The sequence below is a fragment of the Syngnathus acus genome, chromosome 2 (genome assembly GCF_901709675.1).
Source record: "Syngnathus acus chromosome 2, fSynAcu1.2, whole genome shotgun sequence".
NCBI lineage: Eukaryota > Metazoa > Chordata > Actinopteri > Syngnathiformes > Syngnathidae > Syngnathus > Syngnathus acus.
In genome coordinates this window covers 12,047,111-12,073,246 of record NC_051088.1, presented here as the reverse complement: position 1 = coordinate 12,073,246, position 26,136 = coordinate 12,047,111, and the positions used below count along the sequence as shown (strand labels likewise).

General features: G+C 39.6%; 4 protein-coding genes across 7 annotated transcripts; 3 read left to right on the top strand and 1 right to left on the bottom strand.

Moving 5' to 3' along the window:
* Positions 1–1,041: 1,041 nt before the first annotated feature.
* On the bottom strand, positions 1,042–7,518 carry ccdc22 (coiled-coil domain containing 22). The gene is made up of 16 exons (XM_037246161.1): positions 7,092–7,518; positions 6,478–6,655; positions 6,164–6,296; positions 5,603–5,709; positions 5,369–5,453; positions 4,739–4,908; positions 4,183–4,398; positions 3,928–4,086; positions 3,417–3,536; positions 3,225–3,341; positions 3,047–3,148; positions 2,837–2,944; positions 2,638–2,733; positions 2,436–2,495; positions 2,282–2,356; positions 1,042–2,107 (listed from the first exon to the last, which is right to left on the bottom strand). The coding sequence occupies exons 1-16, from the start codon at positions 7,139–7,141 to the stop codon at positions 1,994–1,996; spliced, it is 1,890 nt and encodes a 629-aa protein (XP_037102056.1). The 5' UTR covers positions 7,142–7,518; the 3' UTR covers positions 1,042–1,993.
* A 176-nt stretch (positions 7,519–7,694) lies between these two features.
* tbc1d25 (TBC1 domain family, member 25) lies at positions 7,695–14,047 on the top strand. Its single transcript, XM_037246159.1, has 7 exons — positions 7,695–8,011; positions 8,924–9,033; positions 9,132–9,286; positions 9,361–9,488; positions 9,572–9,760; positions 9,926–10,201; positions 10,323–14,047. Exons 1-7 carry the CDS (start codon positions 7,967–7,969, stop codon positions 11,919–11,921), a joined length of 2,502 nt encoding a protein of 833 aa, XP_037102054.1. The 5' UTR covers positions 7,695–7,966; the 3' UTR covers positions 11,922–14,047.
* Positions 14,048–14,243: 196 nt separating this feature from the next.
* ndufb11 (NADH:ubiquinone oxidoreductase subunit B11) lies at positions 14,244–15,592 on the top strand. Its single transcript, XM_037245614.1, has 3 exons — positions 14,244–14,504; positions 15,063–15,193; positions 15,375–15,592. The coding sequence occupies exons 1-3, from the start codon at positions 14,331–14,333 to the stop codon at positions 15,502–15,504; spliced, it is 435 nt and encodes a 144-aa protein (XP_037101509.1). The 5' UTR covers positions 14,244–14,330; the 3' UTR covers positions 15,505–15,592.
* A 399-nt stretch (positions 15,593–15,991) lies between these two features.
* Positions 15,992–25,853, top strand: rtel1 (regulator of telomere elongation helicase 1). 4 transcript variants are annotated; one of them, XM_037243965.1, is made up of 32 exons: positions 15,992–16,258; positions 16,509–16,707; positions 17,042–17,135; positions 17,400–17,481; positions 17,709–17,769; positions 17,864–17,939; positions 18,098–18,182; positions 18,397–18,462; positions 18,617–18,746; positions 18,951–18,989; positions 19,084–19,159; positions 19,256–19,353; positions 19,545–19,600; positions 19,858–19,932; positions 20,189–20,261; positions 20,389–20,521; positions 20,678–20,791; positions 21,032–21,072; positions 21,186–21,271; positions 21,370–21,447; positions 21,583–21,660; positions 21,980–22,132; positions 22,398–22,513; positions 22,769–22,892; positions 23,291–23,468; positions 23,539–23,678; positions 24,027–24,122; positions 24,444–24,651; positions 24,722–24,859; positions 25,000–25,071; positions 25,269–25,457; positions 25,557–25,853. In XM_037243965.1, exons 1-32 carry the CDS (start codon positions 16,157–16,159, stop codon positions 25,691–25,693), a joined length of 3,393 nt encoding a protein of 1,130 aa, XP_037099860.1. In that variant the 5' UTR covers positions 15,992–16,156; the 3' UTR covers positions 25,694–25,853. The 4 variants fall into 4 exon arrangements, with proteins under 4 accessions (XP_037099860.1, XP_037099850.1, XP_037099838.1 ...); XM_037243955.1 differs by having other exon boundaries at positions 25,266–25,457; XM_037243943.1 differs by having other exon boundaries at positions 24,997–25,071.
* Positions 25,854–26,136: the final 283 nt, after the last annotated feature.

Genomic DNA, 26,136 nt, shown 5'->3' with positions numbered 1-26,136 from the left:
TTCTCTGTGCTTGCGTGGCTTTTCACAGGGGACTCCGGTTTCCTCCCGCATTCCAAAAGCCTACACGTTAAGTTCATTGTTTGTCGATACAGCGGATATTATGTGTCAAGGGTGTACCCCACTTCTCACCCAAAGTCAGCCTGGATTGGTTCCAGCTCATCCGAGAATCAAATTATGAGAAGTGCTATTGAAAAGGGATAAATTGACTTATTGTCTGTTTGATCCTTGTCAGTTACGATTATAGCTTTTGTGTTCACTCCCGCGGTTGCCAGATTTGCATTTGTCTTCTTGCCCTGCATTTTAAATGTTGTTTTTCCACCCTCCTACGCAAACATTTGACAAAATGAGCCCATCATAAAACTGAGTCGGTGGTTAAAGCAGACGGTAAACCAAATATAAAACTGGTAAGACGTGCCTGATTATGGACTGCAGAAGAAAGTGCTTGAACTTTTGCTGACCTGCCACATCAGCAATACGAGAGAGTCCTTTCAGATGAAAATAGCACACCTTAATGTCTGCCAGTTTTCTGCACGTCCGCATCCAACTTTCTCAGTTTAAGCCTGCTAGTTTTCAGCCCTGGCCTCAGTCTTATAGTCCTTTTTATGTCTCGTCCTAATTTTCCAATGCTAAGGCCCAGAGTCACACCACTAGCCACCTGAGCCTAAGGTTCAGGCTCAAGCTCCCTCCCCTGTTCTCAGTTACTGCTCATGTTCAAGCTATGCATGAGGCTACACACGAGGATTGGAGTCTGTCTGCAATTGCCTCAGTATCAAATTAAAGTCCAATACTGTACTATAAGCACGGCAGCCAGCATGTGAGAGGGAATATTGAAGCTGAGACCGCCCACTTGAACCAGCCCAACAATTTTTCTGCCAATGCAACCCTGACGACCTCCTGCTAAAGTTTCTTGTTGGACCGGAATCAACTTTATGAGAGCATGACTGACTTCTCAAACTGCAAGCGTGGTAAGGGTTCCAAGGTTTCAAGAAAAGTTTTTTTTTCCCCCCAAAATCAAAAAAAGCTCTTAAAAAAAAAAATTCAGAACTTTTTGGGCATTTATTTAGATGTGTAAATGGCTGATTATCTCTAAGGTTCGACTGACAACAAAAATATGACTTTTCACGGTGGGTTAATTTCACTAAGACTTGAGTGAGGAAACTGGTCTAAGATACTTAACACAACTAGTAATCTCGGGCACCCACATGACACCATTTCAACATCCATCACTGTGACATCATGCAAGCTACATCATTGCTGAGCCCCAACTCTACAACATTTGGAGCAGAATGCCGTGTGATGGCGGTTGATTACATTTTTGATGGCGCATGTGGTTGTTAATTGTGTGATCTGAATATTCGTGTGGGATCTGGTCATAAACATTCTAAAGTCAAACACTTATTGTTTGAAACAATAGATAACTTTTTTAATAATAGATCTAAATGACATTCAAATAGCATTCTCTCAACATTCATTTCAAATACGGCTCATTCTAAAAATTACAAGGGTGTTTGTTGTATTCAAGAAAAAAGATGATCTAATAATATGTTATTTTTCCTCAACAATGAGAAAGAAAGGAAGGCAGAATGGGGCATTACCTTTTGCTGTCGATTTTGATTTCAGTAAGGATTGGAATGGCGTATCAAAACAAGTGAACAAAATTGCTGGTGCCTGACTTTCATTAATTCATTCAGTACATTTTCATTTATTATAATTTTTGTCTCAAGTTTTTTCAGTAACCAGTGTGGGTTTTAGAACCTTAGATCATGTGTAGCCGCTGTTGTGATTAACATTAAAAAAAACAAAAAAAAAACAAAAAAAAAACATCAGGCTTCAGGATCAATATTACATATCAAAAATGCTTGCTCAGTTACTATGGTACAAATACCGCTTGAGTTTTTTGAAGAAAAGTTGCTCCCCGATTCCAATTGTTTCAGTCATGTTCAGAGCAACAACAGTTTTTTTTTAAGCTTGACCATCAGTAGGTGCCTCGGAGTTAGCCGTCTCTAACCTTGGCAGCAAGTGCAGAATTCTCTTGTCGAATGGCCTTGTAGTCTTCTAGGATCTTCTCCAGATTAGCCACCAATTTGTTCGTATTTTCTGTGTCAATCTGTGGACAAATGATATAACGATTTGTTAATCACTGTTTAACAAAAAAAAAAAAAAAAAGATTTATACTGCTGGATGCACATTATAAAGAGCTTGAAATAGGAAATGTTCGATTGGACGTAGTATTAAAATGCTACATGATGTCTTGGATTGAGTCCAACATCTAAAATCCTACCTGCTCTTCTAGATCTCGTATCTCTCTTAGGATCGTACCAGTGTCCTCAATGGTTTGGATTAGTTGATTGCAGTTCTACACAAGACAGTGAAACAGTAAGTTATATATTGCAATGGGTAAGGAGGGAAATAAATGCAGTAGAGGATGTTTGTACTTCATGTAGAGCAGCCAGATACTTGTAGGACTTGCGGACTGACTCGTCTTTTTTGGCATCCTGGCAGTGATAACAAAAATAAAACAAAACATGAAACACTGCATTCTACAATGGCAAGTGACACTGGAGTTTGGTCATTTGCTTTGAGTCATTAATAGAATGATGAGACAGTTACTAAAGAAAGCACTTGTGTTTTAGGCACCTTAAAGACAAGCTCATCGGTGACAGCAAAAGTCCTGTCCAGTTTTCCTGTGAGGCTGTTGATCTCTTTTTGCAGTTCTTTCGTGTCAGACAAAATCTGTTGTAAGGCGCAAAAAAAAGAAACAAAAAGGTGGGTAAATGAATTCACAGAGAAGGCAAGCATCATATGGATCTGAATCTCGCTTAGCGTTCCTTCTTACCTTGGTGATTTCCTCCTTCTGTTTCTTGATGTTGCTCACAATCTCCAGTATCCTCTGTGTGTACGCTGCCCGAGACACATCATTGGGAAGACTTTCTAACTCCGTTACCTAGAACGAGAAATGGCAGAATCCTAAGGAAAAAAAGCATATATACTCTGTAATGCAAATGGACTTGAGTTGTTTTACTGTATATTATAACATCTCTTATACCAGCTGTTTGTATATTTCCTCCTTCTTCTTGGCCTCCTCTGTTGATAAACGGATTTTGTCATGTAGAATCTTGATTTCAGACAGCTTTTTGGATGATTCCATCTGAATAAAAATGCATGGAATTAACGACTGTACGTAAAATAATTTGAAATGGAATGATTTTTCTGTGCATGCTTACATCCTGATTACTGCAGATCGCTTTAAGCCTGCGGTGTTCCTCAATAAGCGGTGCACGGTGTTTCTCCCACTGAGAGGCCAGGTTCACCACCCGCTGGGCACTGGCCTCCACCTGAGCCTGCAGGAGAAGGCTGAGATGAACTTGAAGACCTCGCCACATTTAAAGAGATCCATTTGGACTCATCTCGCTTACCTGAAGCTTCCCTATGTTGTTATCAGCGTCCGGTAAAAGATCAATGGTTTTCTTTTTCAGCTGGATCTTTTCCTCCAGCTCATTGTTCTGCCGCTCCCGTTGTTTGAGCTCATCAAGTGCCTACAAAGATGGGCATTGGATATGTGGTAAAAGAGTTTATAGTGATAGGAAAATGAAGCTTCAAATTTGCTTCATGAACCAATTGTTATATTTTATCACTCCTCTAGATGGCACTGTGGGTTTCAAGAAAGGTCTGTGTGCTTTCAGTCAAATATTGCACAGAGTGCCAATTAGAGGAATAAAAATATATAACTGGTTCATAAAGCAAATCTGAAGCTTCATTTTCTCATCACTACTCATATGGCAAATTCGATGATGCTCTGACAGACAAAGAAAACAACTATCGTAATGTTTCGAGGCATGTGTTTACTGTCATTACAGGGTGGATGATGTCGTTACAAGATTAACAAAAAATTCATTGCGGGTCAGAGACTGAACCGGTCGGTGCTACCTGAGCATGAGTGACACTCAGGTGCTTCAGTTCCGTAGTTAGTTGGTCGACGTCACTGCACAGCTGCTGAAATTGTTGCTGCAAAGACGCTAGCTCCTCCTGCTGACTGCAATGGTTATCATTTGTCTGCCGCACAGGGGATGGTGCTGCGTCTATCTCCTGATCAAATGCATGCAAACAAAGGCAGACAGGACTGAATAATTACACACTATTTGTTGTTTTGATTTAGCAATCTGCAACACCAGGCCTACGCACGTGTGTAAAAGTGAACTTCTGGGAGTGGGTGAAGTGAGAGCCCTTGGTCAGGTTGTGGTCAGAAGAAGCGGACCCCCTGAAGGATTGTAGTATTTCAGACAAATCCGAGGTAGCGCCAAGAGCGCCAAAGGCACTTTCCGCAGGGGGAAGGGCAGCAGAGCGCAACTGCTCCTCAATACGTTTTCGCAGCCGCGTCAGTTTTCGGGCCCTGTAGTCCTGTGTGAAAGAAGACAATTGTTAAGCATTTACGACCACTCTTGAGAGTGTACAGAAATGTTTATATAAACAACCTTTTCACTGTGATGTCACACATACTTTTCTGTTGTTTAGATTAGTGGCGCAGGCATAGTCTTTTGACAGTGGAATGTTAGCCGCCTATTTATTATGTTTATCGTGGACATTTTTTTTCATGTTCATACCTGTGAGAAAATGCTTTCCATAAACCCAATTAAGGATGTTTAGTTTCCAATCTGCCCATTTTGAAGTGCCTACAACATCTTAACTGTGCAACTACTTGATTGCAGGAATTGCAGGAGCAAGGAAAACAAATGTTTACCTGTGGAGTGAGGCGAGACAGGAGTCCCTGACTGTTCCACTCATTGTCCCATTCCTGAGATGCACTAAGCTCAACTGTGTGCTGCTCCAGTAAGGACGCTGCCACAGTGGCATTACGAGTGAGCTGAGCAGTCACAGGAGGAAGAAAATCTCGCTGGTAGTCTTTCATCTCTGAAATCATGGCACACACTTCAGTTCAATTGCAATAGATGGTGAACTAAAAATATCAAATAAGAGCACAGGTCAGCATCATAGAAATATAGACAGACTTGTTAGGCAAATATTCATGCATTATTTTAACTGTATTAGTGATGGCAGAAGTTTGTTATTTAACCAAACAAAATCTGTAAATTTGCTGATCGCACGCGCGAATACATCATAAAATTACTTGCAGTCTCAAATTTTAGGGGCAAAATGCCACCCTTTAGAAGCAGTCTGGATACATACAAGCAAAACCAAAAAGTATTGTTATGCTGACTTTAATATGAAAAGCATTTTATGTCAACTGGTGAATTTTCATTTTTCTATAGGAGACGGTCCAAATGTCTCTCTGAGTATTTAAAGATTGTTGACCCCTGATGTCGACTTTATAGAAATAGATCATCAATCACGAGTGACATTTTGTTCCTACCTTTCAGTGATGCCTTCCCTGGATCTTTGATACAGTAAGGTAAACTGAGAGGCTGCACATGGAAGCTGTGCATTGCACCTAAACTCTATGGACCGAAAAGCACACGTTAGGGGACAATAGAATATGCCTCTGAATTCTTAAAGGTACGTATGTCTCAAAAAAGAGATGACCCGGGATGACCTGCCCATATTTCAACTCCAAACCTGACATTAAAGTACAATTTTTAAGAGTTACTTGTGTTTCACCATGCAGTGGTAGCCTGCAGTTTGGAGGGAGCCATGGTGCTACCAGCTGGGCTTTAATAGCAGCAGCAATAGCTCTCTGACGAATGGTGGATTTGCCTGTAAAGGGGGGACAAAACAAATTGTTGGACTCCTCAAAATGTCAAAACACTTGACTGTAGTTGCTTGAGAACACAACCACGTTGTCTCTTTAAAATCAGACTTATGTTACTGTCTAGACTAGACGAAAGCAACACATTGACTCAACAAGGAAGAAATTAGTATGTGCTTAATGCTTATGTGAGGAAACTCACATCCAGCATGAACAATAGTTTCTCTCTGCCTACGTTGGTCAACACAAAATCTAATTTAGGTCAAAGTAGACCATTTTAAAAATATATATAGAAAAAAATTGTATTGAGAGTCGCCAGCAAGCTCCTCCGTCTCTCGACTTCCCTATTGCACCACATGAGTCATTCATGCATCAAAGGTTGAAGAGGCTTATATAGATTAGGTTATTTTTATACTTGTAAGCTAGTATTGCAAAGGTTTAACGATGGCAGTGATCCTGTACCTGACGGTTGATCGGAGGCCTCAGTACTTTCTCTGGGCAGTTTCTCCACAAGGAACATGAGCAGGGAGCGAATCTCTGTCTCACTGCTGTACAAGAAGGTTTGATAACCTATTTCGCCTTTATAACCAAGGTCCTGCAACAAGTTTGCCATTTCATTATTAGGTTAGGTATTCTAACTACTTTTCAACTAGTACTCTTGTCTAACTTTAGCGGACATAGTTATTTAGCAATATCAGTTATTTGGGGGGTTTCGCTCCAACTAATCTTGCGCAATTAAAACAGAAGTGCTCCACAAGGCAATATTTTTTTTTTACCTGACATGCTTGTGCCAGGCTCATCCCCACCCTGAAGCGAGCAGACATTCCAGGCGGGAGGGAGGTTGGCAGCGCGCTGCCCAAGCCGGGATCGATCACCCGGATGCATCTCACCACCGCCTCAACTATCAGCTCACTGGTGAAGTCTTTGACACTACAAACCTCCTCACTCAGCTCGCTACAAGAAGCAGAACAAATGTATTGGAATGTCTTTTTTTTTTCCCAACAGCAAGCTGACAGTCATACGCCCACATGTTTGATCATATGATGGCCATTACATACTGACAGAGTCTGGATGGATGGCTAGCAATTATCAAAGTAAATGTCAGATTTATTTACTATCAGATTCTCATGTCACCAAGCGCCTGCTTATTGTAGACCTTATTATACATTTGATTCTTGTGTTATTTTATTTTTGAAAATCTGTATAGATGCCATGATGTTTTACATTTTTCTTGTTTTTTAAAACTATATGCCTGCTTTGCTTAGTATGGTTTTCATTGTAGGAATTACTGGGACAGTAAATTTACCTTATGGATAAATAAGAGTATATATCTATCCATCCATCCATCGATCAGTCTGTTATTGGCACCCTAATGACAGCAAATACTTACGTGCCGACTTGTTTTAGGGCGAGGATCAAGATTTTGTCAACTTCCTCCATGTCGGTTGTTTGAATCAACGCGCAGGATTCAAGAAGTGCATCTAAAACGTGCAGTTTGTAGACCAACCAGTCAATGGGTGAAGTGTGAAATGTGGCTTTTCCATAGTAGCCAAACAGTAGAACAAGCCACAGTCGGCTAGCATATAGCTACTTGTTTGCAGGCGGAAGCTCGTCTCTCACTGAGTCCATTCTACTCAAAAGAGGCGTATGATTCATCCTTAACAAATATGCTCCAGACGGACTGAAATTAACGTCATGCGACTGCAAATCAAGATAATTTTGACAAGTGAACGCCTCCTTTAGTTGAAAAGTAAAGATAATAGGGAGCTAATAAGGGGGGGGGGGGGGGAAAGAACAAGATGGGTTTCTTGGAGATGAAGTCTTTTTGCACGAATGAGTATGAAAGCAAATAGCAAAAGGACTGCATTTCCCAGCGTGCATCAAACTTTCGGTCTCGTGACAAAAGTTGCGGAATGGTTTTTGCATCGAATTATTGAAACACGTTTGGGGGATTAGAATGCTTACGTAAATAATTGATGTTTGAATAAAATTGTGTATCGTCAAAGTAATTTAGAAAATAGATTAAATCTAACCCTTCATTTTCGAAAAAGTTCGATAAGCGTTTGGAAAAATTACAACAGTATAGAAAATGACCAACAGATGGCAGTATTGCATTGTGCAGCTCTTTTATGAAAAGAAAACCGAAGAAGACCACCAGCGGTGCCACTCGGCTAACCTGATCATGTTATTGATCATTATATAGCTGTAGATGGGGGAAGGAGCATTTTTCAAAGAGCCACTTTGATCCAAAACGGAACTGTAAATATGGCAAGCGACGAGGAGAGAGGGGTGGTTCGAGTCAAAGTCAAGGTATGTCGGGCAATTAGGACAAATCTTTCGACACTCTGTAAAAATGTTTTCTTTTTTGGGGGGATACATTTTGTATTTCCCACATATCGTGGGACTACATGTAAACTGTACTCAATCATTTCAATTACATGTCAGAGACAAGTCGTGTCTCGCATCCGGCGCAACTGTTCGTGATTTTTAACGATCACCATTGTTGTTGAAATCGCCAGAGTGATTTGAGATCATGTTATTTTGACCATATTACCACCTTAACGTGCCCGACAGCATCTGTCCAATGTACCTTACCGTGCAGCAAGAATTATCTAAACTACTTTAGCTCAAACGTCAAAGCAGACCAGGATGACGTCATCTAGTATGCACAACAACAAGCGTGTGCACGCGAGCTGTGCATGAGTCTCTTGTCAAAATAATGAAGAAACTGCTGCAGTAATAATATTGTGGTCATTGAATAAAGGCGTATGAGTCAGTTTTCGATTCGTCTGTAAATGTTTTTCATTCTGGACACCATTCAAACAACACCAGCCAGACTCTTCCATTATTATTACTCCAAAATATGTGACAACCTGTTTTTTGTGCCACTATCACCGCAGCATATTATGAACTTGTTTTTCCAGTCAGTACCTACTTATAATATATCTCTTTAATAAAAACACTATTTGAAATAAATTAATATTGTCGGTCAAGACGAATATTATTCTAGACCAGTTAGTTGTACAATGTAAAGGAGTCTTTACAAAACACATTGCCTGCTTTTTGTTTATCCAAATGACGTGCCCTCTGTAAATTTAAAGCCCCACAAACCTTAATGTTGTTGTTTAAAAAAAACTACTGTACTTTTGTGGTAATGTATTGCAGGATATGTACATGCCTGTGATCATTTGGTTACGGATTTGTGATGTACTTTAATTTTAGAAGTGTGATGGAGCACTTCCTGTGGAGTTTCGCTCCTTTGCTGTTGATCCTCAAATTACATCATTGGAAGTGTTGCAACATATTCTGATCAAAGCTTTTGATTTGAATGGGTAAGTCTGGTCCCCATGACTAAAGTTATTTTGACTTGAAGAGTATCAAGTGAATCTGTTTGCAATGTGGCAAAATGTTGTTTGTGTTCATAAACTAGGAGGCGAAATTTTGAGATCAGTTACATGTCTCGAGGTGTAAGCGTTGCAGAGATGTACCTGTCTCTGACGTCTGATGGGGATTTGGATGTTGCATTTGCCAGTGCAGCCAAACCATATCTACAACTCAAGATGGATGTGAAACCTTCCGAAGACAGTAAGAACACAAATAACAGCCCTTCACATCCTTCCGCACACACCAATTAATAATAAATTCATAATTCATTTTAGGTCCTGTGATGGAGGACTGGGACATCATCAGCCCCAAAGATGTGATTGGCTCTGAGCAGCTTCTTGCAGAGAGGACCAAGTCTTTGGCATCTGCAGCACTTCCTTTTACCCAGTCTTTAATGTCCCAGGTACATTTTAACCTAGCCCAAACTCTCCTCTATCTTACGTTTGCCTCTGTTCTCATGTGGTTCTCACGTATATTTCTCTTTAGGTTGGCCGGACACTGACACGAGTCCAGCAGGCATTCAGCTGGTCTTATGGGGAGGAGATCAAGCCTTTCAAACCGCCTCTGAGTGACACTGAGTTTCACAGTTACCTCAATAGTCAAGGACAATTGACACGACCAGAGGAGCTAAGGCTACGGATTTACCATGGCGGTGTTGAACCTTCACTGCGCAAGGTGCAGGTCCATTCATCTGTTGAAACACATTAGCAAAGATTTCCCAGTGGAAAGAATTTTGGGGAGCTCTTGCTGGCCTCTGTACTTTTTGGAGCCTCCTCGGCCTTAACGACATAGCACTCTCATTTTTCGAAAATGAACGTTATGTTTTCTTGCCTCTTTCAGGTTGTTTGGCGGTATCTCCTTAATGTCTACCCAGACGGTCTAAGTGGCCAGGAACGTATGGACTACATGAAACGAAAGACGAGAGAGTATGACCAGTTGAAGAAAGAATGGACGGCGCACGTCAGTCACGAGGATCTTGAATTCATCCGGGGAAATGTACTGAAAGACGTTTTAAGGACGGACCGTGCTCATCCCTACTACGCAGGCTCAGAAGACAGTCCACATTTGACCGCTCTCACAGATTTGCTTACTACCTTCGCCATCACACACCCACAGGTGATTATTTATCGCAATGTTGCTTCATATTGATTGTGTCTATTTTCAGTTCTATAAATAAGAAAATCTCATGTAATATTTGAAATGGATGGATGAACTTTGTGTATTTCTTGCCTTTCAGATCTCGTACTGTCAAGGAATGAGTGATATTGCGTCGCCTATACTCGCTGTGATGGATAATGAAGCACATGCCTTCATTTGCTTTTGCGGAATTATGAAACGCTTGGATGGGAATTTCCGCCCCGATGGACAACTTATGTCTATCAAGTTCCATCATCTAAAACTGCTCTTGCAGTACTCCGATTATGAATTCTACTCTTATCTGGTTTCCCGTGGCGCTGATGACCTTTTCTTTTGTTACCGCTGGTTACTTCTGGAGCTGAAGCGAGAGTTTGCCTTTGATGACGCGCTAAGGATGCTTGAGGTGACTTGGAGTTCCCTACCCCCGGATCCTCCTGAAACTGAAGTGGAGCTACTCGGACCACCGTTGCAGACGGATCAAACACGTTTCGCTGACAGTCGCCCCGGACGTGACTGGGAAACAAAAGAGAAGCAACGTAGACAACATATGCTTCGACCATCAAGAGAACAACCCGATGTCGCTTGGAATGCTGTCGCAGAAGAATGTCCGAAAGTTGGACCTGGGAGTACATCTCAAGCGGTTGTGGGCAAGGCAGATTTTGTGACTCCTATTGAGGAGACTTTTGGGGAGTTTAAGTATTATACTGCCCAGAATGAAGATGGCGTTGTTATGAAGGCTTCTAAGCAGCAACAAGTTTTGACTGATTCGCAGTCACGCATTCCGAGACGTCAGTCCACCATCGATAGCGAGGAGGATCCTGGAGAAAGAACGCCGCTTATAAAATGCTACAGCAATGGCTTTTCACCAGGATCATCACCACCGCCAATCTGCAACAGTGACGCTGCGTCTCAATCATCTTCAACCATACCTTCCAGTTGGTCAGTTGCTACTCCCGACTCCACCCCACAAACGACATTTGGTTTCGCAACCAGCGGAAGAGAGGCCTTATCTAGAACAGTCCCAAAAGTCATCACATCTTCTGCACAACTGCTCAGGAGTACAGGGTTGAACTTGACGAACCCTTCGGTAAAAACGTGCGCCACATCTCATGGCCCTGCTCCAAATCGCTCTTTCCTCTCGTCACCGATTTTGCCTTTTGGAAGAGGTTCTTCGCAGCCCGGCTCCAGATCATCCTCCAACAACCCTTCTTCTCCTAGCAACAAGCCCTCAAGCACCACCGCCACTAACACTGACAGTTCCCCCAAACTGGAGAGCAGCATCAAGCCATGTTCTCTGCCACCTCCCCAAGAGTTTGGAAAAGGTAATCCCTTCATGCTTTTTTTGTGCTTGTCCATCTTGCTGGAACATCGGGACCACATCATCAAAAACAGCCTGGATTACAACGAGCTCGCCATGCACTTTGATCGCCTCGTGCGCCGCCACAACCTGAGCAGAGTTCTGCAGCGGGCCAAGGCCTTATTTGCAGACTACTTGCAGAGTGAAGTTTGGGACTCGGAAGAGGGGGATGAGGTGAGCTCAGACTCTCCGATGTCAGCCACCGCTGCTCAGTACTCCCCACCTTTATCCATCTCTGCTCGACCCTTTTATAGCCCCTTATCGTCTCCTCAGTCTTCATCTCGGAACTCGACCTACAACCTGGCGAGCACCATTCCCTCACCAACAGCTCAAGTGTCCTGATTTGCACAAGTATCCCAGACTTGACATTTTCACTAACTTCTCACCAGTGGCGTGGACCATTTTATCAACTATATGAATGATTCCAGTACTGATCGTAAACATGTTACATGTGTTGCCGCTGATTAGAGGTATGAAAGAAGTGAAAAGAGCTTTTCCTGCATCCTTCAAATTTGATAATGCATGCACAGTCTTTTTTTTTTTTTTTTTAACAGTGTGGCTGAATAATCCATTTGAGCTATGTAAAGCAAATCACCCATTTAAGCCTCTTTTTTCGATTGTATTTAAATTCAAGTGATGCCTAGACAAAGAACAAAGGAAGAAAAACACCAAAATCCTTTAATAAACTAATCAAACTAACCATTAGACTAAGAAACAAAAATGAGAACAGCTACCCCTACAATCGCTTTTGAGAAAATGACAAATTTTTCAGCAATGGTAAACGCCACTTTGTCTTCTGGCTGTCATATTGCCTCAATTTAGCCTGTTTTAAACTCATTCCCCCTATTTATTATTTCTATTTTTAGTCAGTGGGCTTTGACGTTGCTGTTTGAAGTGCTCATGCATATGAATGTGCATACAAAATGGTGTCCATGAGTTCTTATTTTCTTCCCCTGAGCTACAGAGATGGCAAAGCCTGAGTGGGTCTATGTCAACAATTTTTAAGTGGCTATTTTATATCATAAGTATGTTGCCTTTATAAACTTACAAAGCCAGAGGAAATTGTGCTTTTTAATATAAAATCCTTCAACAAATGGTCTGAGACGGGCTGTAAACTTTTTTTTAACATTCAAAGCAAACTGTAATGATATTTCCAGTCAACCTCCAGGGAATTATGACATTATCACAATATTTATGAATAATCGACAACTATGTAATTATATGTTCCGGTAAATATTTCAAGAGATGAAACAATTTTGCACTTTTGCTGTTTAGTTGGATTGAACAAAAGAACCTCTTTTATGTGTCTCAATGTGTTGATGTACTGTATAATTTTTGATGTCACGTCTTGACAGCTGCTTGACAGAGTCGCGGCTCTACAGCAACGTTTTCGCTGTTGTTTGCTTCTGTGAGATTATGGTTTGAACTGTAAAAAGCATTTGATGCTGCATTATTAGAGAAGTGCCTCGTTCTTGAGCGTCGGAAACCTTCAAATATGTTTTCATCTGTGCTAGAAATATCTCTTGTTATGATGTAGAAACTGCTTCCCTTCTGATTGATGTAATAAATAACACATGCTGTGTTTCAGCAGCATTCTGGTGAACCGGTTAAGTTCCACGAACAAATTAAGCCTGCCAAAAACTGCTGTTTGGGGCCATTTAATGCGGTGTGACTTGAGACTGAAACTACAATCTCCTAAATTACCATCAAAAAGAAACAACACAATTTATTTCAGGATTATTATATTCCATTCCGGTCAACTTGACTTGTATCTGTCAATGTATACTCAGCTTCAACAAAGAAGGATGTATTATGCGCTGTTGTATCCTGGGGCTATAATATTACTTGCTTTTTCTCATCAAGATATACAGTACAATACAACTTTATTGATATGTGTATGAACATGTTGAGCTAACCCTGTTGTATACATTTATACACATAAAATGGAAAAGTCCCTTAGTGACATGTTAAGCGTCGCCTCTTATCCTGTTGATCGTCTGCCAGTTATTTCCACTTTTGTTTGGTTTTGGAACGTAGAGCACATGACACTGTATGCCAAAAAGTTTGGGCTGTATGCATACACTTTTAAACTGTATTGAAGTTGAAAATATGTACACAATGTTGAGGTCTAAAGGGCCTTTTTACAACCAGTGAGCTACTTGAATTAATGCATATTTCAGAAGTGTGATATTTTTTTCAATATATTTAATTTGAGAGGCCTTTGTTTTGTCTAATTTGATTTTTTTTTTGTTATTGTTACTACGCCAACATTTGCGCTTGCCTTCCAACCCTTCATGTATGATTATCATGTTCAATATTTTAAAGAGTACCTGACTGGACTGTGAGTCAGAGATTTGTGCATTTGTTTTAAAAAAAAGCAATTACAGTACAGAATTACAAAACAGTTATACATTTTAATTATACGTACAAATGATTGCATAATTGATACAAATAAATACTGAAACTCATGTGGTGAAAATGTTTTACATTAATGCATAGTTCAATAAAAGCATATGTTTTACGAGACTATTATCCAATTTTGGGGGAAACTGCTAAATTAAATAACGTATCTAACCTGCGTGAAGCTAAGTGAGACGCAATGGCAGTGTAAATCCACAGGGTGGCAGTAATGCGACATCGATGAATGTGAGCAGCTGGCTATTCATTGTTCGTCAACGAAGAAGTGAGCTGCAGGCCACGGCCGTTGTTTCCCGTTCCGGGGCAACCAGGTCTCCCACAAACAAGGCGAAAATGTTAGGCCCGCTGTCACGGCTTGGGACAGCTTTCCCCCGGTTAAGTTCTCGTGTACCCGTTCGATGCGTGTCCCAGTCGAAGCCGAGTGGCGCAGCCGGTGCGACTGCCGTGACCGAGCTGCAGCAGGCTGCAGCGAGTGGCAGCCATGGTGAGGTCAGCCCCTTTGTCAAGGTGAGTTGTGATTTTGCGCGCTTCTAATACACTTGACATTACATTACATTGCGCTTAGTGGAACTAACCATACGACTCCTCTAAGTTATTAATTACTTTCTTGTTGACTGTGTTATTATTATTATTTTTTCTTACGAATGACATCAACGAGGCCGCAGTAAATATAAACATTGTTCCACATTCAGCTTAATGTCACTTTTCCGTCTGATTAACCACCGGAATACGGTTGTATAATAATTTGTATAATGTGGTGCATGACCCCGGCTAATGCACCTCCATCCCCACGTAGAATTAAATCAGACATTCATTTTGATTACTGTACATGGTGAATGACTAGTGAAAGCATACCATTGCAGTTCTCAATACCTATCCTATTGATCAGTGTCTTACACAACCATTTTCCCTTGGGGACGATTAGAATGTTTATTATCATTGCACAGTCTTGTCATATTGCAGTATTGCATTCAATTTGGGCAATACTTAGTTTGGCAGTCATGAAAAATGAGACATGACATTTGCATTCACTGCATCATGTTCTCTCCCACCCCCCCTCCACAGAATCCAGATTACCATGGTTTCTCCACTGACCCGGTGGTTGATCAATGGAATATGAGAGTGGGCTTCTTCTTTGGCATCTCCGTGTGTCTTGTCATTGGTGGAACATTCCTTCACTATTTACCAGACCACGGGTAGGTTGCTTCGTATTTTAATTCCTTCTGCATTATCATGTTCACCACAACGTAAGATCATAGATTGCAGTTTTATTCCGACCCTGATCAAAATTTTGTGTTGTACTAGAAGCACTTGGTATCTCAGCATGGACCTGTCCTCCTTAACATTCAGCTGGTTTCTTCTGCATTTGTATTCCAGGATGCGTCAGTGGGCCAGAAGGGAAGCGGAACGTGTGATCCTGCAGAAAGAGATGGAGGGTTTGCCTCTGATAGATGAAAACTACTACAACCCCAGCAAAATTATTCTGCCCAGCGCTGAAGAAGAGTAGAGTGAATAACAACCCACTTAATGTATTTCATGAATATTGTATTCCACTAAAATAGAATAAAAGATAATTGTTGGATTCTTTAAAAATATGTGGAGTGTGACTTTTTTTAATGATTCTGATGAACTGAATTGATTCAAACAAAATATTTTTTTATAATTTCAGCCAATTTTCAGGATTTGTCACTTCCATTACAGGCCTACACTGATGACATCCCATTGAAGAAAACAGGTCACTACGTCACACGATTAAGTGTACTACACCGAAAAACACGACTGTGTCATGATTTTATAATGTACATTAATGTGGTTGATAAGACAACAATTTTCAAATCGATTAAATACTGTGCAATCGATAACGGTAATCGGATTTTGTTGGAATTTACAATGCGGATGAGCAGTTGGTGTAGTACCCAGCTCCTGCACAGTAGGTGGCGGTATGTACCGAAGAGTCGTAATCTGCCATTCAACTAAGAGACGAAGAAGAAAGCTTGAGGCGGAAGTAGTCGTTGGCGGCAAATAAGGACGCTGACAGGCATTCTCTAACAATGAATGTTTTTTTTTTTTTCTCCTTTTCCTCCAATGACCAGGGAGTTGATTACCTTATTTTGCGACAGTAAAAGCTAAAAGTTTCTTGTAACATTTCGAGACCAATCATGCCTTCATTAACTTTGGACGGAGTGAGAGTGGAGTTTCCCTTCACCCCGTATGAATGTCAGAAGGACTACATGATGAAAGTTATTGAATGTCTAAAGAACGTGAGTGTTAACATCCGAGAAGCAGGCGAGACTAAAGCTCGTTTGCCAATATGACTTCGTCTGTCCTATTGTCGTTCCTTGAATGCTTTGATAACTGCTTTAGTCCATGTAATCACGATTCCCTTTCTCTTCACAACATGACACTATACATTTAAGTTCATTTGTATTTCGTGCCATTCTTTAGTGTTTGTAATACAGGAAAACTGCGAACGCATGAACTGTGCACTGTACACTTTTTTTTTTTTTGCAGGGGGTTAATGGAATCCTGGAGAGTCCCACAGGCACTGGGAAAACATTGTGTCTGCTATGTGCCACCTTGGGATGGAGGGAGCACTTCAAAGATGGCATCCTGGGACGTATAATAGCAGAAAGGTTGAAGGAGAACAATACCTCAGCTGATAATTTTCCAGAATCTTGGGGGGCATCTTCAGAAGATGGTTCAATGCCAAGTATGTACATCCCACAATATTGCCAAAATCAGTTCCTTGTTGTTTTGAGTTACAAACTAACACTGTTTATTTTGAAAGTTATTTGTGCTGAAGACTGCAAAACCATCACATGTGACCTAGCTTTTTGACTGTAAATTCACACAACACACAAAAAGATTTCAATTTTTTTTTTTAGTCTGTTAAGAGTTTGGGGTAGTGTGTTTTAAATATTTTTTTGGGTAGTGTGTTTTAAATGTTTTTTTTTTAGCGTTGTGTGTGTGAGATGTTTTGGTTGTGTGTTTCTACATATATGAGAGTTTTTTTGGGAGTAAATCCATTTATTGTTGTTTTTTAGCCTCCTGCTCTGATGTCCCCAAGATCATCTATGCATCACGGACACACTCGCAGCTAACCCAAGTTGTTAATGAGTTAAAGAACACATCATACAAGTAAGATATCTTTTTTCAATAGTCAAATAGTTAGCCTAAAGTTGATTCCATTGAATTAAGAAAAGAAATACAGTCGCATTTTCATTGAGAAGTACGTTCATTGTCAGTTTCACATCAAAAGCTGATGTCTGCATCTCCTCAAATGATTCCTTGAAACTTTATAGAGTTTATGAAAAATGAATTAAACATTTGCGAGGGGGACTGTCTAATGTGGAGTCTGGGGAAAGTCATTTGTGAAAGTATTGTGTTTTGTCTTTGATTCAGACCTAAGGTGTCTGTGTTGGGATCAAGAGAGCAGCTGTGTATCAATCCAGAAGTGATGCGACAGGAAAGTAACCATCTCAAGGTATGTTTTTTGTGTGCTGTAATAAAAAGCCCCCCCCAAAAAAGCATGACATTAACCATTTTAGGAAAGTGCTTATCTTTTTAGGGAGCAATATTCACAATAAGTTGTTCAAGACAGATCATAGAAAATGTTAGCTCAGCAATAAAGCAAAAACAGCTATTTTGACTGGTGTGAAAGGATATAATAAATGTTTATTTCTATGCAACTACCTGTTTTTATTTTTTAAGGTCCATTTGTGTCGAGCGAAAGTCTCCACAAGGTCGTGTGTCTTCTACAACAACGTTGAAGGTAATAGTTTCATGACAATATATTTAGGTGGTTTGAATCTGTTTTTGTAATTCAGTCAACACTTGATTAACTTCTGGGAATGTCTTTTCTTCAGAGAAAAGCACTGACAAAGGATTGGTGGAGCAAATTGTGGATGTGGAAGACCTTGTCAAGTTTGGCAACAAACATAGGTATGACATTCATGTTGTTACGCTTACTCAAACTAGGACTGATCTATGTTAAAGATGATTGAAATTTTATTTATAATTTATAGGAGCGTGAACACATTCCCATTTTGGGTCAAAAATGTCAATTGCAATTTTTGTCTGTTTCTTTTTTTTTTCTACAGGGCTTGTCCGTATTATCTCTCACGTGCTTTAAAACAGCAGGCTGATATCATTTTCATGCCGTATAACTACCTGCTGGATCCCAAGGTAAGCAGTAGCTTTGATAGATCTTAGCTTGTACTGAAACGTAGAAAAATCTGTGATGCTATACAGCATAACACATTTTTAGGGCTTTGTATCCTTGAACGTTTGTCTGATTAGGAAAAAAAAGATCCTTAGTCAAAAGTGGGCAATGGTGTTTTTATTTTCTTTGGTAAATAAATACAATTTTGTTTTTTTTCTGCTTCTTATCTTTCCACAGAGCCGCAGAGCTCAGAGCATCGACTTGGCTGGATCTGTTGTCATCTTTGATGAGGCTCATAATGTAGTAAGACTGCCCTCTGCAATATTACTCTTAATTAATAGTCTAGATGAGGTTGCTTCCTACTCCGTGTGAAGTGTTAGACATTTTTCTGTCTAGAGGGGCAAATGTTGGCAATTAAGCATTTTATCTGATGCAAGTTATATTTCCTCAATTGCAGGAAAGGACGTGTGAAGAGTCAACATCATTTGACATGACGCCATATGATCTAGCCTCAGCCATTAATGCGCTTACCAGATTGTTAAATGACCATGTTCAAGAAGCAAGTTTTGCGGACACTTCGTCTCAAGGTTTGGAATGTAAAATGCCTCAATTCTTGACAAAATAGCTGTCTCTTGTGTTGTTGATTTGCTTGGATTATTGTTCCATTCCACGATAGCTATGAAGTTTTCACACATAATGTATAATACAACAAAAAAATAAATAAAGCTAATCTATACGTACTATAGTTGCCCTTCAATTACAGAAGCTCTTTTTTTTTTTTGCCATTTCAGGTTTAAAAACAGACATCCAAGTTGTTGCTAAACTCAAAGGTTAGTATTCCAATGTGTTAATCCCTATTTACTTGTCATAATGGTGTTTAATTTATTATTCTAGTACCGAAACCATTGTTGTCATTATTTCCAGAGGCTGTGTTGAAACTGGAGGCAGCTATTGAATCCTTTGAGGTTTCGGAAGACAAAGGCATTACAAGACCTGGAATGTAAGTGACACCTCAAAGTGTTGTGCTCAATAGATGGCCCCTTAATCACACTTCAAAATAGATTACTTTTTGTAACACTTGTGATGTACTTCACAGTTTCATATATGAGCTGCTCGAGAAAGCCCACTTGACATACGACACCAAAGAGGCTATGTCTGAAGCTCTGGAGCAGATCATTGGATATCTAGCAGGACGTAAGTATTGCTCAAGTCCTTATCCTGCTGTCTATTTTGAACACGCTGTATTTTATAACCTATAACATCAGTTACCTAAGTATTGTTGATGAATAACATTTCAGTCGGCATCACATTTAAGTCACTTTCTTAGCCAGAGAGCCCTAAACTTGAATTGCCATTATTGTAAATGTATGACATGTATTTCACAGAGCCAGGGATATTCCTCAATACGAGCGGCTTGCAGAAGCTCTTGGACATCATACAGGTAGTGTGTCAAGTGAATATACAAAGTAGTAGTTGAAAAGTTTGGTAAATTGGTACATTTATATAAGCTACGCATACACTATGCATAGGATTGTAATTTCACAGTTAATATTGGAAGCAACAAATGTTGTACTTAAAGAGCGTACATCTACACACACCTCCTAATCTCCTGTTACAACTATTGTCATGGATTTAATAAGATTACTCATTGATTATGTAGGGCAGTAGAAACAGGTGTTCTTTTTCTCCCTCTTATAGTTGGTGTTCTGTGGTAAAGAATTAGCACAGAAAGATCGGCAAATGGTCATGGAAACCAATACTGCTCATTTTAAGGTGAGTTGTTTTTCCACATAAATACAATTTATTTTCTTAAAGATTTTGCGATACACTTGCATACAGTACATACTTTTAGGTTCTAAACCAGTGCCCTTGGAATTTGTGTGCTACACCCACACATTGTTTTTCTTCATTCTTTCTTCCTTTGTTCATGTTTTGTTATGAATTTTCAGCCATTTTCGTGTTGCAGCTTTTCATCTCCCTCCCAGGGCCCCAAGAGTAGTAATCATTTTATTTTCTCTGTTGGCTGTAGGTTCACATCCACAAAGACACTCAGAAGAAACAAAAAAATGGTGACCCATGGGCTTCATCAACAAAGAAACCAGGTACCGTAAATCAATTGAATATTCAGTGCTTAAGAAGATAAAAAGCCAATTCAGTGCTATGAAGCATATTGTAGTGTAATTTAATAGCCTTGAGTATGTGTTTGTTCCTTTGTTATGTGTCTTCTAGGAAACATTCTGAGTTATTGGTGTTTCTCTCCGGGCTTCAGCATGCAGGACTTGAAGAGTCAAGGTGTTCGCTGCATCATTCTGACCAGCGGTACCCTTTCTCCCCTGAGCTCCTTTGCGTCAGAGATGAGGATGTACGTATATTAGAGTCTAACCCATCAGCGCTTCACAGAATGCATCATTGACAAAAATAGTTCACTACACTCCATGTATGTTAAAAATAGATGGTGGCAACTGTATAAAAAGTGTTTCTGTTGACCGATGTGCTTTTTCTCTTTCTTCATGTGCAGACCCTTTTCTGTGTCTTTGGAAAACAGCCATGTGATTGAGCGGGATCAGATCTTTGTTAGTGTCATTGACCAAGGTCCTGATAGAGTACCATTGAGTTCAGCATTTGATAGAAGGTCAGTACATACAGTATATTCATTGTAAGTAGAACGAAACAAATGTCCTCTGTTGTCTTTGTTTTTAGTGCGTTTCCTTAACTGAAGAAAACGTGTCCAGCTTCAGCCAACTCTATGTAAAATTTGCCGTTTAAATTGAAGTGACGTGACTCTAACACTAACATATAAAATGCTACTTTTTTACCTATGGGTAACATAGTAAGTTAATGCTGACAAGGTTGAATATTTCTTTTTTTAAAGATTTAATCCTGAAAACATGTCATCTTTAGGAAACACTGTGGGTAAGTACAAATTGCATTTTTTATTTATTTTTTTTACTCATTTACCCTCACAGTGTTATTCTAAAAAAAAAACATGCGCTTAAAGTATGTTTTAACTTTTGCTGTCTCCTCAGTAAACCTGACCCGGATTGTACCCAATGGTCTTCTCTTGTTTTTTCCCTCCTTCTACTTGATGGATAAAACTTTGGAGTTCTGGAGAGTGAGTGAAGATCAAATCAATTCAATACTACTTTTATTATAGTTTAGCCTTTTAAATTGTAAATATTTCTATTGAAAAATTGCAATCATCTTCATCAGGACAAAGGACACGCAAATCAGATTGAAAGTGTAAAGCCAATATTTGTGGAACCAAAAGGGAAGGGAGCTTTTGCTGAGGTAAATGTGTTTTCCATTTGTATGAACCCTAAATACAAAGACCCAATGAATTATCTGCCACAAAATGATTTGCAAAAATATTGACTATTAACAAAGATATTTTGTAAAATAATTTGCTCTTGTCTATGTTTTTAGGCCATCGAGGGTTATTACACCAAAGTGAATGACTTTCAATCAAGAGGCGCAATCTTTGCTGCAGTGTGTCGGGGGAAGGTGAATGTTCATGGATTGCTCATTTCATTATTTTTTGGTCTTTGCTGTTTTCCATAAATGTAGAGTTTTTACATATATCTAGTACATTCCATATCCAGTGTCTCGTAGCCCCATAGGACAAAACGATTTTTTTCCTCCACAGAGCATATGTAGACCAACCAGTTAATTAACCCTGATGGACAGTCCCCCAATGAGGTGTCCAATATTCTACCACTGATTTTGGTCATAATTACATAAATATTTTTTTAAATTGATCACAACATTGTTTTGATCTTTTTTTGTATGTCCCAGAAGCTCTTAACATTTGTTTCTTCTTTAGGCTAGCGAAGGTCTGGATTTTACAAATACCTTTGGTCGTGGCGTTATAGTCACCGGACTCCCATTTCCGCCGAAGATGGACCCGAGAATCATTTTGAAGATGCAGTTCTTAGACGAGATGAACCGAAAGCAATTAGCGGTACCTGGCCAGAAGGTGATTTTCATTATATTCATGTTTTGCTTCTGGTGTGACGATACCATATCAAGTCAAATTTCTGTATACGTATATTGTATATGGTATGATGCAACAATTGCTCTCTTGACTTATTGTATTTACTTGCCATATGCAATGACTCTAACTTGGAGTTTGGCATTCTGAGAGCATTCTGGAACTCCTGTTTGGTCAAATGACATCTAGATTTGGGTGTCAGTCTTGCTTTGACAAGTTTTGTGTATGGGGTGTGGGTGTGCTTTTGCAGCTCCTTACAGGGCAGGAGTGGTACAGAGAGCAGGCTTTCAGAGCTGTCAATCAGGCTATCGGCAGAGTCATTCGCCACAAGGACGACTATGGAGCCATCTTCCTCTGCGATCAGAGGTCAGATACAGTGCTTATCATACACTCTAATCCAGTCTGATGATAATAAAATAATAGACATGTATAAAATGTCATTCTGATCTCAACACTAGAGCATGCCCAGTATCTGCTCTATGGTTTTTTTTCTTTTTAAATGACTTTCTTTTCATTGTCAAACCAATTAAATTACATTATTTATGACATCGTTATTTTACTATGCTCCAATGAAAATTTACCAGTCATCTGCTTTTCCTGGGAATTTGTTTTCTAAAACAGATTTAAAAGCAGAGATGCCCAATCTCAGCTTCCATCATGGGTGAGGCCCTATGTGCGGTCTTATGACAAGTTTGGGAACATTGTTCGTGATGTCTGTCAGTTCTTCAGGGTTGCGCAGAAAATGGTACATCAGTTCTTGACTCTTGCTACTGCTAAGTATTGTTAACATAAAAAGAGACAAAAGCAACAAGTTATAATTTGTGATAGACTGTCAATGTTATTATTATCAGTCATCATTGAATGTGATAAAGATCACAACTGTATAGGAGTTCTCTTGTGGTGACTGTTTCCTAATTGCCTCCCAATTTCTTTATTTTATGCTATTGTTAAATAATAATCTATATACACATATCAGACTGTATTCTACATAGGTATATGTAGAATAAACTGTACCGAAGTTGTCTTTGTACTCATGTATAATGTAATGAATGGTTGAATATTTAAAATATTAGTTTTACTACTTCACATAATGGCTACAACAGTACATGAACTGACACCTGTTTTGTTGAAATGTCTAACCAGAGGCCTGTTTTGGAGAAGAATCCTGCGCCCGATCCCTCTGTGTTTCCTGCAGGCAGTTGTCAGTCATCAGTTCCTCAATGCTCTGCTGCGACTTCTTACGCAGCCTGCAAAATGCCGTCCATTCAAAAGGCCAAAATGCTAGACGTACACACTTCCACTCTAAAAAGGAGGAGAACTGGTGAGTGTTTACTTGAGCTTGACCACTTCAATACATTTAAATGTTTTCTTCTATTCCTCTCCTCCATTAGATGAAGATACCGAATATGCTATTTTTAAACAGTATGGGGTTCAGACTCAAAAGAGTAAAATCAAACCAACCAACCTGTTTGAGGCCCTTGAGCGAGTAGAGCGCCAATGCGAATGGAGAGGTGCTTTTGGACAAGCGATGGTAGGTTGATTTATTTGTATTTTATATTTGATTCGTCTAGAGAGAAAATGATGAAAAAGTGGAAATATGATGAGCACTATTTAGCAACAGCAACAGTTTCTTTATATGATTGTAGTGTCTGTTTTGTTACCGCAGAGGCTGATTTTTGACATTGTGGGCCAAACAAAACATCTCATACCATACTAGAAAACAGACAAAACAGATCCAGGGTAAACCCTGGACTGGTCTCTGGCCTCAAGTCAGCTGGGTTAGGCGGGCTGCAGCTCACATGTGAATCCAATGCGAATAAGCAGTATAGAAGATCAATAAACACGTTTTAAATTTTAATTCCACACATTTCTTTTCTAGCAAAGCAATTTGTCCACACTTTCGCTTCAAAACGACAAGAGAATGGAAGAGATGATGCGTGGAGGCAAACGCAAAATCAATTTGGTCCAAGAACAGGTAGCCTGCAGTATTTGACATTTCCAGTGAAACAACTACCTGATTATTTCAGTCAGGATTTATTGTCGTTTTTTTTTTTGTTTTTTTTATCTTTAGCGAGAGTCAAACATACATTGTTTTGGGGCAAATTAAAACCGTTTTAAAAATAATTGTAAGTATAAGTATGATTACAACTCAACCCGATCAAGAACCTTTGTTACTAACACTAAACAAGCAAGCTTTGTCCACTCTAGCTCATATATCTGTCTCTATGTGTCCCTGTTATTATAACATTATAATTAAGATTTTTTTTTTTTATGATCTTTATTCTCTTTAACAAAGCCAAGTGTTTCTGGCTTGGCTCCTGGAAATAGAAAAACCAGCATCGCGAGGTGCTTTCTGGTAGACTTAAAATCATCATTGAGCGAGGTCAACTTTGAGCAAATTCACCAGGCTCTGCAATCCTACAAGCAGAATGACAATCTGGACAATCTGCTGTCCGGCACATCGCTGCTAATCCACGACCCTCATACTTATAGACTTTTCCGGGGTAAGTCGTTTGAACCAAAAATGTAACTCCCGAATTAGTAATAATATAAACATCATCAAATTTGTCACAGGTTTATACCCCTTTGTGCGACCACATCACAGGAAGGCATTTGACGAGAAATGCCGGGAGCTGACTGGTACTAGTTGTGGCTACGAAGCGAAACACTCGATACGCAAAGACGAAAAGAGCTCAGGGGCGTCACATAGTGGTAGGTCAACATGGTACTGTATGATTGAGTCTTTAATTTCTTCAGTCCTTCTAGATGACTGATAGACTACGGCACGTTAGTAGTCACAGTAGCTGTACATTCAAAGTCTCAATCGTCTGCTTTATTCTGCTGTCCAGCAGGTGACCAACCCACTGAAGCGAAGCTGGATGAAGAGCAACCCAAACTGGAAGAAGATAAAGAAACTGAGACCGGTAGGTCATACCAAATGCTCATTTTAAATCAAGTTCCAACTCTTAATTGTAAAACCCCTGCGTTAGCTTTTTTTTCTTTCTTAAGGTGGAAGGGTTTATGAATGGTTGCAAAAACAGACAAAAGGATGGCTTCACCAGAAGACAGGGATTTTGGAATTACAATACCACATTGATATTGAACTATCTATTTATAGCAGATGATGAACTACAAAGGAGGAACCGGGCTGTATTTCTGGCTGATATGAGAAGAGCACTCGGTCCAGATGGATCAGTTCAACTCTATCGAGCTATTTACGCCTACAAGATGACGGACAACTATGAAAATTTGGTGACTACAGCCGTACCCTTATTAACAGAGAAAGATGAAGACTTCAGCCTTCTAATCAGTAAGTGCACTCTCATCACATTGAAATTTGTCTTTTTTTAATTTATTTTTATTTTATTTATTTTAATTCACTTATCAAATTTCTTTCTCTCATCTGAAGAATTTACCAATGTCATTCGCCCTCACCATAAGAAGCAGTACAAAGCGATGTTGAAGGAGTTGATGGGTCTATCTGCTAACACTGATCCTGGTTCAAGAGAGCAGACAGAAACTGAGAACAGGCAATCAACTGCATGATTTTATTTACAATAAGTTACTATTGCACCCTTTCCAAAAGATTTCAGTTTCCTTGGAAAACTTTTTTTGTATATACTGTACAGTGTGTTCAGTAATGTGTTATGGTTACAAAACTGTTGTGGAGGTTTTTTTTCAATAAAGGGAACATTTATAAATATTAGACAGTTGTTTCTTGGTGGATTCTCTGAACAGTTCTCACACACCCTAAAAACAAAACCTCAATTAAAACATAAAATGAGCCATGTTCATTCACAGTAAATTAGTAGAGGCGGTCAAAAATCCAAAAATCTTTATATTAAATTCAAATAATATTAACCTTTATACAAAAAGTCGCAATAACTTGGTGTTACTCCCCCGTCTCCCCTCCCTTCCATTCTAACCGACATTAAGAATTCCTACATCCTATCACACCACAAACGCAGCATCCGGAATCCCCTTTCCGA